The 14,537-nt window shown below is 38.7% G+C and overlaps 1 protein-coding gene across 5 annotated transcripts in view; it reads right to left on the bottom strand.

Moving 5' to 3' along the window:
* The window catches only part of CEP350 (centrosomal protein 350), a 71,731-nt gene that overhangs the window by 41,780 nt on the left and 15,414 nt on the right, over nucleotides 1-14,537 (bottom strand). For all 5 annotated transcript variants that reach the window (XM_042462262.1, XM_042462267.1, XM_042462266.1 and 2 more), the window contains exons 11-19: nucleotides 14,372-14,525; nucleotides 12,344-12,498; nucleotides 10,075-10,264; nucleotides 8,540-8,745; nucleotides 8,276-8,439; nucleotides 5,939-6,049; nucleotides 2,515-2,655; nucleotides 2,112-2,245; nucleotides 1,225-1,344 (exon numbers count right to left, since the gene is read on the bottom strand). In XM_042462262.1, the coding sequence (XP_042318196.1) occupies nucleotides 1,225-1,344; nucleotides 2,112-2,245; nucleotides 2,515-2,655; nucleotides 5,939-6,049; nucleotides 8,276-8,439; nucleotides 8,540-8,745; nucleotides 10,075-10,264; nucleotides 12,344-12,498; nucleotides 14,372-14,525 (1,375 nt within the window). The remainder of the gene's footprint in view (nucleotides 1-1,224; nucleotides 1,345-2,111; nucleotides 2,246-2,514; nucleotides 2,656-5,938; nucleotides 6,050-8,275; nucleotides 8,440-8,539; nucleotides 8,746-10,074; nucleotides 10,265-12,343; nucleotides 12,499-14,371; nucleotides 14,526-14,537) is intronic.

A 14,537-nucleotide genomic window follows, 5' to 3' on the forward strand; every position in this document is an offset into this window, starting at 1 on the left:
GCGACGTCATAGGCGCCGCGACACGTCTGGACGCTGTGCGTCCAGTACGTAAAGATGGCGGCGCCCATGTAGAAGGGGCGCCGCCATCTTGTACGTATACAATACGTACTAGGGTTAGGGGGGTGCGGAAGCACCGCCCTTTCCTAACCCTAGTACGTATTGTATACGTACTATTTGGCGGTCTGTAAACCGCCAAAGATTCAATGATCCGCTGGATGCAAAACATAGGAAGACCAATACCCTTAGACAAGTGGGAACATACATGGAAAATTAATCAAAAGTTTACCAAATGCAACACACTAAAAGAAAATTATTTAAAGGTGTTCCGCAGATGGTACCCAACATCATCAAGGCTTTCTAAGATGTCTAAACACCATGACAGCAAATGTTGGAAATGTAAGGGAAAAATTGGTACCAGGTACCACAGTTGGTGGCAATGTACATTAATTAAAAAAATTTGGCAAAGCATACACAAGGAAATGTAGAAAATATTACAATTAAACACCCCCCTTTTACCAGAATTATTTTATTAAATACAGTAGATATGATCCAACCTAAACTGAACTCAAATAAAACCAGTCTGATTCCGTATATGATCTCCTCAGCTTGAATGGTTCTGGCTAAATACTGGAAATCTAGAACAATTCCCTCCATAGACGAATGGAAATCAAAACTTCTTGAATTCTGGAGTATGGATAGATTATCCATGTATGCAGCAGGGAAAACAATTCAAGAATATGAAAATAAATGGAAGGTAGTTGAAAAATAAATAAATATGGTACCTAACAGATGAAATAGGTACCATATAGATGAGAGATGACATTTTGAAAGTCCAAGACCTCAAGGACTAAATTACTTACAGATAAGATTTGCTTATTGTTATGGTTTGATATGCTTATTGCATACTATATTACTACCAGGTAGTAGTACATTCTGATTTGAACTTACATTTAATAATAGGTTTACTGTTCTATTAACAATGCAAATAGATATCTTTTCTCTTCCCCCCTTCTTTCCTTTCTCTTTCCCCTCCCCTCCCTGTTGTCCCCCCTTCCATTCCCCCTTCCTTCTTTTTTCCTTTTTTTCATAATATTATGTTCACAGTCTCATTAGCCTTTCTTTGTATATATGTTCAGAAAATAATAAAAATTATATTAAAAAATACAGTCAGTCTTCTTTGTTAAATTCACCCCTGACATTGACTGTATAAATCTTGCTTCTCACCTTTGATCATGTATCTTTGATCTTGATGATTCAGAGTAACTATCAAATGAGTGGGAGTAATGGTGCTTTGAGTCTCCTACTTCCACTTTACTTTGTAAATCAGTATTTGATTCTACTTTCCTATTAAAAAAGAAGCCAAGATGTGAGTTACTTTGACAGCCAAAAGGGATGCTGTAGTTCAGCAGTTTAACTGGTGCAACCTTCCAGGTTTTTGTGGGACTGCAACTCCCAGCATTCCTCAACTGGCTATGCTTGCAAGGGCTGCTGGGACTTACAGTCCAATAACATATGGGGGGCAGTATGATTCCTATCCCTGTTTTATATGGAGGTAGCTAAATAACAAAAAAGATTCAAAGACAAGATAGTTAGATAAACGGATGAGAAGCATCAGTAAATAATAAGTGAGCAGAAAATTTTATTTGATTCATTTTTGTGTAAACAGCAGCTTGTGTGAATCTAAACAAAGCCTTCTTATTATCAGACATTAAACCCTATGGAGGATAAGGGAGAATTCCTGACACATTCTCTGTAAAACGGAGTTTGATTTGGCAAGCAGTAACTAAGAGACTTGTCCATCTATCCACAGCAACTTGGAAAAGTACTATAGGGCACATATCTGATTTGGTATCAATATAACGACCATCATTAGAAAAGCTTTGTCCCCACTCTTTGCTTCCTCGCAGATCCTGCAATAATGGAAGAAGAGGAAGATAGGGTGGTGCAAGCTCCATGTGAGAGGCTTTCCCACGGCCTACATCAAGTCAATCAAGCGGACCATGAAGAAATATCAACCCATACCCTAGGAATTGTCTTCAACAGAACTTAAAACACACACACTTATATATTATATAATTCTACTCTTCAAACTAAAATGTTATATAAAATACCTGTTCATATTGTGAGATTTCATCTGTTTTGTGATTGCTGTATGATGCTTCCTTTCTTGGTCAAGCCGTGTGGTAACTGGAGCCACAGGAGCACCAACAGCATCAGACATTTGGGCATGTGCAAGCTCTGTCATCTGAGAAAAAAATAACATAGAGAGAAATAAAAACATCCATTCACTTTTTATGATTTCATATATGAGAAGTCACAAATTCTCTAGTAACAAATGCCGATTTTTGAGTTCCATCTGTCCAGGAGCTTTTCTTTTCCGAAAAAGGGAAAACAGCTTTTCTCTCCCAAAAAGATGCTGCAGGAAAGAGCAAAATGCTCTTGTCTACTAAAGATCTAGTATGCAAATTTTTCTGCAAGGCAAAGGTTGTCAAAATAGTCATAGTAGTAGCTTACCTCACGTATCTGGCGAGCAGCATCTGTAGTGAGCAGAGCTGCCTCCATCTGTTGAGCTGCAATTTTGCATGTTGTCTCCTGTAGAGTCTCTGCTGTCTCTTTCCGTGACTGCACCAGCTGCTGCAGAGATTCTGCATGGGCCTGGATAGAGCAATATACTTTTCTTTTTGAATCATTGACAATACTAAATTTTCATGATTTGAGATATCTGGATGCCCACCCATTTGACAGTATGACAAGATCCTCTATGAAGGAACATCTCAACAGATCAGGGTAATTTTGGTAGACAAAACAAGGAAGAGAAGGGAAGGATGTCACACAGAAGAGCTTAAGGAACAAACCGTCTCTTCAAATAATCATTTAATCTTTTCCACCACTGATAGGTACCACTGGAAGTATTATAATTAATTTTTATATACAAATCAAATGTTCCCAAAGATATCTTCAAGAGATTATTATTCTATACATTTGAATATGTAGGGATCACGAATACAAATCAGGTATAAACGTGTATCTCTGGATAAAAGGAAAAGTTGTGAAAAATAAAGATGGTGCAATTAAGTGGATGGAACACTCTAGAGGAAGCATAAATTTACACCACCACCCGCCAAACATCAATATTATTCCCAAATGTTAATTCTTAAATCTTCATATTATATTATATTATATCCTTGAGTATAACATCTAGGGTAGTTAAGAAATAACTAGTTAAAAACAATCAAACAGGGTATAAAAACAATAAATAAAAATAGACATAGCATAAATAACACGTCAGCAACTAGACAACTAGTCCAAATAATATCTTAGACCTAAGTGAATAAACAAACATTTTTCTGATGTCAAAACATGCGAGTAAGCACCATATAAACCTTTCTAGTGAAAGCATTCTAAAGAAAGTTTCCACAACTGAAAATGACCTTTTCATTTGCCAGTCAACTCATCTCAGAAGGCAAGGCAAGGTTGTGGTGGAATTTCTCAGCAGAAGCAGGCAGGGAGACAAGTACTCACACACTATTCACACATCTCCCTCCCACCTCCCAGGTGAGTTATCACTTCTTAGGTTTTCATCAATTATTTCTCCTTCTTCTCTTCACAGTAGAAGCTGCATACTGCATATTTGCCTCTCTGAATAGGAAATATGTCTGAACTTCCAAGGAAGTTCTGTTCTTGTCTTCAAAGGAGATATCTGTGGATGGCGTTATCTCCTATCACTGATTAGGTAAGATCAGGGACCTTCTCAGCTATCGCTCCCAGATTGTGGAACGGCCTTCCGGATGAGATCCATCATATTACCACCCTAAGCAGCTTTTAAAAAGCTATAAAGACAGATCTCTTCCGGCAGGCCTTTCCTGAATAGTTCCCCGGCCACTAGAAGGAAAAATCTAACTGTTGAACTCTGACCTCACGACAGTCACAATGTATTGTTTATCATATCATTTTAAAGTATGTTTTAATTCTTGCATTGTTTAATTGTATTTTAGGGGGGAGGGAGATTGAGGGGTTTGGATTGTATGTTTTTTAATCTTTATAAGCCATCCCGATTGCATCTTATAAAGGGGCGGGATATAAATAGATTTTATTATATTTATTATTATTAACTTTTAAACTCTAATAACTCCTAGTTCTTTTTCTTGCAGTGGGTCTGAATGTCTCCTCTGCAGGAGGAAACATCCAGACCACTGTATGCATTACTGTGGCGATTTACTCTCCAGAGTAAATCTACAGCATATCATTCTCTCAGTAGCAAAAGAGATATTCATAGTTGGGATTTGCCAAACTTTAGTCTGATATTTCCCCTCCTTATACTGGATTAAACACATAGCCCTTGTTTAACCTTTCCATCTGCAAGGATGTCTTCAAGGTCATCATCCCTGAAAAGGCTCCCCCCTCAGTTACTGCAAGTTAGACCTGGAATGTGAATCCAGTGTTTAAATTAGCATGATGTCATTTTTGCTGCAGCTATGGCTATCCCCTGGTGTGTGAATGAAAGGGACTCTTTGGTCACATCAGTCACAAAAGCCAAAGATTTGTAAACTATTATTATTATTATTATTATTATTATTATTATTATTATTATTATTATTATTATCCTTTATTTATAAAGTGCTGTAAATTTACACAGCACTGTACATACAATCTTTTTAATTGGACGGTTCCCTGCCCTGAGGCTTACAATCTAAAAAAGACACTACACAAAAGGAGAAGGGGAAGGGGATGAGGGCCAACAGTTCTTCTCTACCTCCTAACACAGTAGACCCTTGTTATACGTTGGGGTTTGGTTTCAAGATCCTCTGTGGATAACATAGTCCATGGATGCTCAAGTCCCATTAAATATAACAACATAGCAAAATGGTGTCCCTTATAAAAAATGGAAAATCAAGGTTTGATATTTGAAATTTATACTTTTTGGAACATTTTCAAACCATGGATGCTTGAATCTGTGTATAAGAAGGGCCGGCTGTACTAGAAATCATTGCAATGTTTTAGCCTCAAGCTCCTGAGTGTTTTAATTCTATCATTGCAGCCCTGGAAACAACTGAAGCAGAAGCTGTAGAACAGAGATGGTAATCATGATACTATGGAACTGCAATGTATAGTTCCAGGTCCCTCCCAAGGTTTTTTTGGTGCTGAACAGTGATACATGTTACTGTAATAGCATACGTTCTATTGATGGAAAACAATACAGTAGATAGTACACAACAAAATGTAGTTCCATTTTAGCATAATTTCAGTTTAAGCTCAGATCCACAAGGAGAAAGCCACCCCAGCCTCCCAATGAGGGAGTTCCAAAGCCAGGGAGCAGCTGCTAGGAAGATTTTAAAGGTTGGACAGAGATATACAGAACCATTGTGAACTGTCCTTTAAGGCTATCTAGGGCTTTTGAAGGTTATAAACAGAACAATGAGCTACGTGGAGAAATGTTTTTGCAGGCAGACCCACCATACAGCACATACTAATAATCCTGGCTGTGGGTTACCATACATGACTAACTGTGGTCAGGCTCTACTTGTTCTGGAAAGGTCACAATGGTGAACCAACTTTAGTCATGGACACTACAGTAAATACACCTCCCATCATCAAGCTCCATTTGTACCTCCAGACTCTATGCCTGATTCTTTTGAGGGAATGTACAACCTCATCCAGTACAGGCTGTACATTACCTCATTAGTCAGACAAACACCCACCTAAGATGCTTTTATCCATCTTAAATTATAGCCACTTCTGACAATTCAGAGAAAAATTCAGGAAAATTTACCAAGACAAAGTTTTCCAAACTACTAACTTCTAGCACATGTTTTCCTGGTGTTACAAAATCTCCCAGTTCCTAAACATAGGGGAGAGGCCTCAAACCTGCATTGATTGCCAGCTATTTCTCTGCAAGAGGAGCACATATTGTTCATGTTTTTTTGAAAGGCCCTCTTACCTGAGCTGCTTTCTGTCTAGCCTCCTCCATCTGTCTCTGACTTTCCAAAGCCTCCTGCTCTGCCTTGAGTTTCAAAAGAGCCATGTCTCGTTCATGTCGTTGCTGCTGTGCCTACAAATTAAGTTCAGTTTTAATTTTTTTTTTTAATTTATCAACTGCTCTTTTTTATTCAAAAGGGCTTAACAGCAATTTCCTCCCAATATGGAAATTATTACCTTAATCACTGACTCGTAAACATGTTTAATTAACAGAAATCTTCAGAATCTTTGGCGGGTTATAAACCGCCACTTTACGGCGATCTGCCGCCACCGCTGTTTGCTCCGTAAGGGAGCCGCTGCAGCCAAACCGCGCAGCTCCGTTACGGAGCAAAAAAGAAGCTCCAAAATGGAGCTTCTTTAAGCGGCGCCTCTGTGACGTCGCGAGGCACCAGGGGCGCATTCGCGAGGTCACAGACGCCGCGACACATTCGGACACACAGTGTCTGATATGTAAAGATGGCGCCGGCCGTGTGGAACGGCCGGCGCCATATTGTACGGACAGAGTCCGTATTAGAGCCAGGGCGTCTAGAAGAGACGCCCCTTTTTTAAAATGGGACGTCCTGCAGACGTCCCAAGTGCTGGTCTGTAACCGGCCTTTGAGTATCTTTGCTGCTTCTGTACTTTATAGTGCCCTGTTTCACAAATTTCACAATTTTTATCAATATTATTTTATCATACCAAGATCATATTGCAATCAATAACCTTGAATTTTAGGTTTTTTTAAAAGGCCAGTTACATGGGCATTTTTCTGAAAATAGTGGTCATATATTTTTAGGAATATTTGATCTTTGGATAATGCAAGAAATCTACTGGACTGAAGTAACAACAGGACTAGTGCATTAATTTCCCATGCAAGCAAAGTGATGTTCAAAATTCTATAACAAAGATTTCTACAATTTGTGGAGCAAGAAATGGCAGATGTCCAAACTGGATTCAGGAATGTAAGCGGCATGAGAGATCATATCGCAAACAGATGCTAAATAATAGAGCACACCAGAGAATTTCAGAAAATCAGCCTATGGTTTTATAGATTATAGCCAAGCCTTTGATTGTGTATATCATGAAAAACTATGGATTGGTCTTAAAGAAATGGGTGTGCCACAACATTTGATTGTCCTGATACGTAACTTGTATTAATGACAAGAGTCTACTGTTAGGACAGAATACGAAGAAATTGAATCGTTTTCAACTGGCAAAGGGCTCAGGCAAGGCTGCATTTAATCATCTGATCTATTTAATTTGTACACTGAATGTATTGTATGTAAAGCAGGATTAGAGTCAGAGGCATGAAAATTGGAGGAAGGAACATCAACAATTTTAAGTTGTGCAGATGACACCATACTACTAGCACAAAACAGTGAAGACTTCAAACAATTACTGAAGAAATTCAAGGAAGAAAGTGCAAAGGCAGGTTTACAGCTAAACTTCAAGTAAACAAAAATAATGACCACAGATGACAATGAAGACTGAAATAGTTCAAGTTCTTCCATACCTTGGCTCAGTCATTAATCAGAATAGAGATTGCAATCAAGAAATCAGAAGAAGACTAGGACTTGGAAGGGCAGCTATGAAGGAACTAGACAAGACCCTGAAGGGTGAAGACATGTCATTGAACACTAAAGTTAGGATTGTCCATGACATCATATTTCCAATTTTTATGTATCATTGTGAAAGCTGATAGGAAGAAAATAAACTCATTTAAAATGTGGTGCCGAAGATGTTATACCGATACTGTGGACTGCTAAAAAGATCAATAAATGGGTCCTAGACCAAATCAAGCCTGAATTCTCCCAAGAAGCCAAAATGATGAAACTGAAACTGTAACTGTTGTACTTTGGACATATCATGAGAAGACATGACTCACTAGAAAAAACAGTAATGCTTGGTAAGGTAGAAGGCAGAAGAAGAAGATTGCACTCCAGATGGACAGACTCAACCAATGAAGTCATGGCCCTGAGTCTGTAAGACCTGAGCAGGGCTGTTGATGATAGGGTAATTTGGACATCTCTCATTCATAGGGTCACCATAAGTCGAAGTTGACTTGATGGCAGTTAACAATAGTTTAATGACTTTAATCACTAAAATATGCCTAAAATATTCAACTAACGTGGAAATATGCCAACATTTACATTAACCATTAGTGGATCTCTTGATGAAAGTTCTCAGTTGCATCACAACTGCTCTAACCTTTCTTACAATCTTTATTATATGTCACCTTTCTTTTGGCATAGGACCTTTAAGTGAAATACAAGAGATTGCATACGAAGACCAATTAAGGCAGAGATACAACCATTCTCACCATTAAGATTTGAGCCAAAGAAACACTTTCCTGTTGTGCAAGTGATAAGCTTCGCACACGTTCTACATCAGAAATCTGGCGTACAGACTCCTCAATGGCACTTAAGTAGTGAAGTTCTGCTGACATACGCTGCTGGAGACCAGCAGGTGAGAAGCGCATGGAACCTGTAAGATCAAAATATTAGGTACCAAGATGCATGTCATTAAGTAAAACTTTCTTTTTTAAAATCATATTCTATATTCTTTTTTCTTTTAGCCAGCTTACCAGTCATGCTCCCAGCTGCAGTCCTATTGGTTCCAAAATTCAAATCCGAGAAGGCAGCATTTGGCTTGGGTCCAGAAGCTACTGTAACTGAAGAGTTTGAAGATCTGTTTTTTTCTGTTGTATTTACTGCCGGATCTGACTGTTTCTGTATGCATGGAGACTGAGGAGAGCTTGCAGTCCTTGGGGATCTTACCCTATCTGGGAGACTAACGGAAAAATAAAAAGAGAAATGAACATTTTAAATTCTTCCAACATAAGGTAGTCACACAACATTAGCCCCCCCCCCCAAAGTCAGAAAGTGCCATGCATCCCCATCAATGGACAAAAAGCTTAAAAGAGTTGGGGCTTTGTTTTATTTTATTAGTGGTGGTATAACAAAAATGTGTTCTTGAAACTTCTGGAGATCTTTTCTTTTTATATAAAAAGGCCACTTCACAGACTGGAGGAGGGGTGAAGAACATATTTTACCAAATAAATCTTTTACCCATGCATTTAGTTGTTTCATTCCTCCCCTTGAGGTATGGTCTCTAACTAAACTTCCCTAAGTTGTCCAAATTTGTAAAAATCAACAGGTAAAAGCTGGCATTTAAATGTGGTTTATCCTGGCTTGTTCTGAAGTTATTTAACCGTAATTTTTTGATTTGTACAAAAATTATGTAGACAACATAATGGAAACTCCCTGGTTTAGCTGCTTGTACTAGAAAATGGGGGGTAAAGAAGCTGTATCCGCATGTAAGTAACCTGTTCTTATCTTGGCTTATTAAGTAAGGTATATTGCACAATTATGGTAACTGTATTTCTTGCTTGTTTCCTTGAAATGCTTTCAAGTGTGTGTGTGTGTGTGTGTGTGTGCGTGCATGCACACGTGCACGCGCCCGCACCCACACACGAGCATGTGTGTGTGCCTATATAAAAATATAAAGTTTGGAAACATTTGTTGCATTCACAATGGATCATGCCACTTAGAGAAATGTGACTGACTGTGTCTTTTTAGCACATTACAAATATAGCTGTACACCCAAAAAACGAGTACAAACACACATTTCAATACAGATAGTTTTGGCAGAGTTGGAGATGGCTGTGGCTCCCTACTGGGTACATAGACTCTGACAAACCTAGATTTGCCTCTGGTCTGAAGGTAATGCTTTACAGATGTGCCAATATCCACAGGGACCAGCATTCTACTAACAGTTTATTCTCTCAGCACACTATGTATATAAATAAACAGGCAGGGGAAATACAGTCCCCTTGCACCAATACTTTTTGTCAGAATATGTGACTAGAGGGGGTAGGATGAGAATGTCATTCTGCAGCAACACAGCTTGCCATGGCTGCTACCTGGTAAGTCATAATTGTGGGGGTTTGGCTGAGAAATGCTACTTGGCTATGTAACTAAGGAGGTTATGTAGCTAGGTATCTGATTTAGAATGCCAGCCATTATATTTCTTTATATCACATGATAAAAATTATTAGACTATATACCAATTACAGATTTGATAATATGATACTTTAGCATATTTAGTGATTCACTTTACCTCACCAAGGAGTGACCAGAGAGTTCCTCTAAAGTGCTGTCAGAATCTAGTTTCTGCTCTTGTTCTTTATCAGATATTCCATTACTAGATAAGGAGTGCACTGCCTGGTGCAGTCCATAGTCCGACCCTGGAGATACTTTATTTTCCTCCCGCAAAGAGACATTTGGAACTCCATTCAATGAATTTAGGCCTAAAACACATTTGGGAAAGTGGTGGTTAAAAAACAACAACTTGAAAAGCAATGCCTTGTGTTTTTTAGATTTCAAAGCTATGTTCAATGTTTCAACCTAGAACAGGGGCTCCAGTCTAAGAGAGATGTGCTACATAAATGAACTACCATATATACTCGTCTGTGAGTTGAAAAATTTATGCCAAAAAATTGACCCCAGAATCCTGGATCAACTTATATACAGGTCAGTAGGGTAATACAGCTCACAAAGTTCCTAAAAGAAGTGCAGCCCAATGTCCCATTTTCCTTACTTCTGCAGCTGCTGCTCAAGCAAAGAAAGAGTGCTTGCAAGTTTGTGCCTCAGTCTCTCTGTTTTGCAAATCACTTCTGCTCTGGTAAGGAAAGAGTGCTTGAAAGTTTTTTTGTGTCAGTCAGTCTGTTTTGCAAATCACTTCTGCTCCAGCAAGGAAAGAGTGCTTGCAAGTTTGTGTCGTAGTATCTCTGTTTTGCAAATTGCTTCTGTTCTGGTAAGGAAAGAGTGCTTGAAAATTTGTTTGCTTCTCTCTCTCTGTGTGGTGACTGTTACTTCTCTGATGCCCTTGCTTTGTCCTTTACATCTTTTTTTAGATGCTCCTAAGTACCCTCGACATATCCATGGGATATCAAAATCGATAATTTTTGCCCCAAAACCTGCTCTTGACTTATACATGAGATCGACTTATAGTCAAGTACATACGGTAGTGTGTTCCCACAAGTTCACAGTCTCTGCCTAACAACTGCACAAACTGGTTCAAAGACTGAACTAGCAGGAGAAAGTACACATTCACACCCTCCTGAAGACAGACAAGGATGAAATGGTGGTATATGTATTAATATGGTCCAGGGAAAGCAAAGTATGAGCAAAATGGAGCAAGATATAGCCGAAGAAACTACAATATCCCTATTCACTCATTATGAAAGTGAGTACAGGGCTAATATCCATACAGGTGTGTCACAAAATTTGTCTGGATCATATATCAAATAATGACCAAAGTCTTTATATACCAAGTACCTAAAAGATACAAAAAGTAAAGTATATCTCTATACAATACTATGCTATTATAACTGCATGATGATATACAATTGTACAATGGAAGTTATACAAAAGGTCATAATGGGAGGAAACAGCATTTCTGATAGCTTCTCCAATTGTAATCAAAATTGGTAAGGAGGCAGAAATTTAGAATTAAGTACTACCAAAAGGATAGGAAGAAGGTTTCCACAATCAAGTATAGCGTGCCCTTGGCTTACGCGGGAGATCTGTTCCGGCCCCCCCCCCCCACATAAGCCGAATTCCACGCATGCTCATGCCCCATTCACATGAATGGGGCTTGTGCATGCAGTGGCGCGTATGCGCCGCCCCTTGCACCCCGCGCGGCTTTCATCTATGCTGAAAGCTGCGTATGACACGGGCGCACTGTACTGCAATGTATTTTGTACACATATACAGTGTTCAATTGAAGCAGGCTATACTGTTCAAATCTGGAGCTGGCTGTGGAGCCCCGCATACAATATAGCTAAGTATGTTGTTTGCCCTAAGCAGTTCACCCAAGAGAGAAGATCCCATTTTTTCTGCACACCACACACTGATTTTTACTGGATGCATTGGAAAGTGGTGATTTGGTGGTGGTAGGAGGAATGTCACTTTCAAAATTAAAAAATTAATTTCTGGGAAGCTGTGCACAATAGCATGACAGGGACAGTTACTCAGATAAGAAAAGACTACTTCACAGTACTAAGTGCTATTCTAGAAGAATTTCCAAGCAACATGCCCGTATAAAGTATGTGTGTGTGCCATCAGGCTGCCTGTTTACTTATGGTGACTCCATGAATTTCATAAGAGGTGATTTTGCAAGTTCTTTCCTCTGAAATATAGCCAACAGCACCTGGTATTTCTTGGCAGACTCCCGTCCAAGGGCTGGCTGACTATACTTAGCTTCCAAGATCAGATAGAATCTGGTGCCTTTAAGGTATTTATACCCTATAATTCCCAAAATGTCCCATATACGTATACTACTAATATCAAGAGACAAAAAGACATGTCTGATACAAAACACTTACTTCCTGTTTTCCCTCGTTTTTTAGAAGATGCAGAGGAATGGGAAGAACCTGTAGATGGTGGTCCTGAGGAATGATGGGTAAACTCTATAGCCTGCACCTCAAAAGGCAACTTCTTGTTGGTCAACTCTTCTTGCAGGCTGGGACTGCTGCTTCCACTGCCAATACAATTATAGAACTTATTATTTGTCAACTTAATATTTATAAACTTCATATTTATCAACTACATAAATCCACACGACAGTAAACAAAATTATGGTTAATTACAACTATTTACTGTTATAACTCCTTTAGAATTTAATATTGAAAATTCCTTTTTAAAAAAAACATACTAAGCACCAGAGGAAGACTTTCATCTAATTTTAAAAGCAGTTGTGTTTCAGACCACTTTGGAGACTGCTGAAGATCCCATATACACTTGTGTACAAGTTGACCGATGTATGAGCTGAGGGCAGGTTTTGGGGCCAAAATTACTGATTTTGATATAGCCCATGGATTAACTGGGGGTTAAAACTAGATGCATGTAACAAAGGATGCAAAGGACAAAACAAATGAAAATGATGCCAAAGAATTTACAAAATTCCAGCAGGCATATCACCCTGAAGGCTGGATGGATGAAGAAGGATATAAAGAAAATGGGGGCTGTGTGATGTACAGGGGAGGTGACTAGGTACAAGCAGGGCTAAGAAAATATGCATATGTCAAAAAGGATGTAAAGGCAAAGCAAAGAAAATGGCAACTACATTAGCAGCGATTACAGCCTTTAGCTTTAATGTGATAACTTTGCCTGGATTTTAACCCAGAAAAGCTGGCAAACATACACAAATGTCTTATTCAAATCTTTCAAAACCAATTATTCATTGCTGCAATAACATTGCTGGGATCTCCTTCTCTGAGTAGAGTGGCAAAAGGTGAGAGCTTAGTTCATCTGAGAGAACCTAAAAGAAGCACTGACCCCCTCTACTCTCTCAGCATCCCTTTGAGAAGTGCCAAAGAGCTGTTGCTGCCATTTTTCAACCCAGGTATTCTAAAAAGCCAGAAGCAGTGCCATGGCAGAGAGACTAGAGGGGGTCAGTGCTTCTTTCAGGTTCTCTCAGGACACACTAAGCTACTCTACTCAGAGAAAGGGACTGGTTCCTTTTTTTGATAAAAGTTAAGATATACTACTTATATTGACCATGGATAAGTCAACCCAGGTTTTTTTGGTTGAGTATTTGAATAAAATTTCTTGATTTATGCACAAATATATACAGTAAACATCTAGGCTAGATATGTAATCTGTGAACAGACTGTTAGGAATATATATAGTTTGATTTTGTTGCTGTGAGAAATTTCATTATTATGGATGGCACTTTCTTCTAAGGATGAGATATAGTAGTTTCTGTTTTAAAAGGGGAATTCTCAAAAACACATCTATACTGAAATTTGAAAATATGCACATGTATTTCAATTTAAATACTTAAGTGTCTTACTGGGTAAGTAATGAAATACTGAGCAATCCTAATATTATTTTTTTACAGAAATTAAGAAAATTAATTTAAGTAACCCTCAGCATGAGGATGCAGGATTCTTAAAGAAAGACAAGGCAACTACCAATCTGTACCAACACAACAGCATTAGGGTGAGACTGGAAAGCTGTTTTAAATAGGTATATTTCATTTATGCTGTTTTATGCCATAACCCACTGATTTTGATATATCTTCTCCAAGGAAATGTTCTGCAAAGAAAGATTCCTTTTAACTGAGAAATACAAAGCTCCTGTAGTATTTAATGAAATTTTCTTTCATGTTGTTGTATATCTCTAAGACATTTCTGACTTATGGTGACTCTAAGGTGAATGCATCTCGGGGCTTTCTGGGGCTGGGAGTGTGTGACACACCCAAGGTCACCCAGTGGGTTTCCATGCTTGAGTGGGGGACTGAACTGGTCTCTAGGGTTGTAGTCTGATGCTCAAACCACTATACCACGCTGGCTCTCATTCTTCCATACACATTTTTTTTCATATTTTTTGTTCCACAGCCATTTAAGTACCTGGGCTCAAGAGTAGCCTTTTTGTCTGTTGCAGTTTCAGTTCCCTGTGATGAGATGAAGTCATCATCATACGAAACAATACTAGCTGAAGGGCTCATGATGGGAAGTAAAGACCTCTGAGATGGTGACCTTTGTCCTGACCATTCTTCAAATCCTGCAGAAGAAC

This window comes from Sceloporus undulatus, chromosome 4 (assembly GCF_019175285.1).
Source record: "Sceloporus undulatus isolate JIND9_A2432 ecotype Alabama chromosome 4, SceUnd_v1.1, whole genome shotgun sequence".
NCBI lineage: Eukaryota > Metazoa > Chordata > Lepidosauria > Squamata > Phrynosomatidae > Sceloporus > Sceloporus undulatus.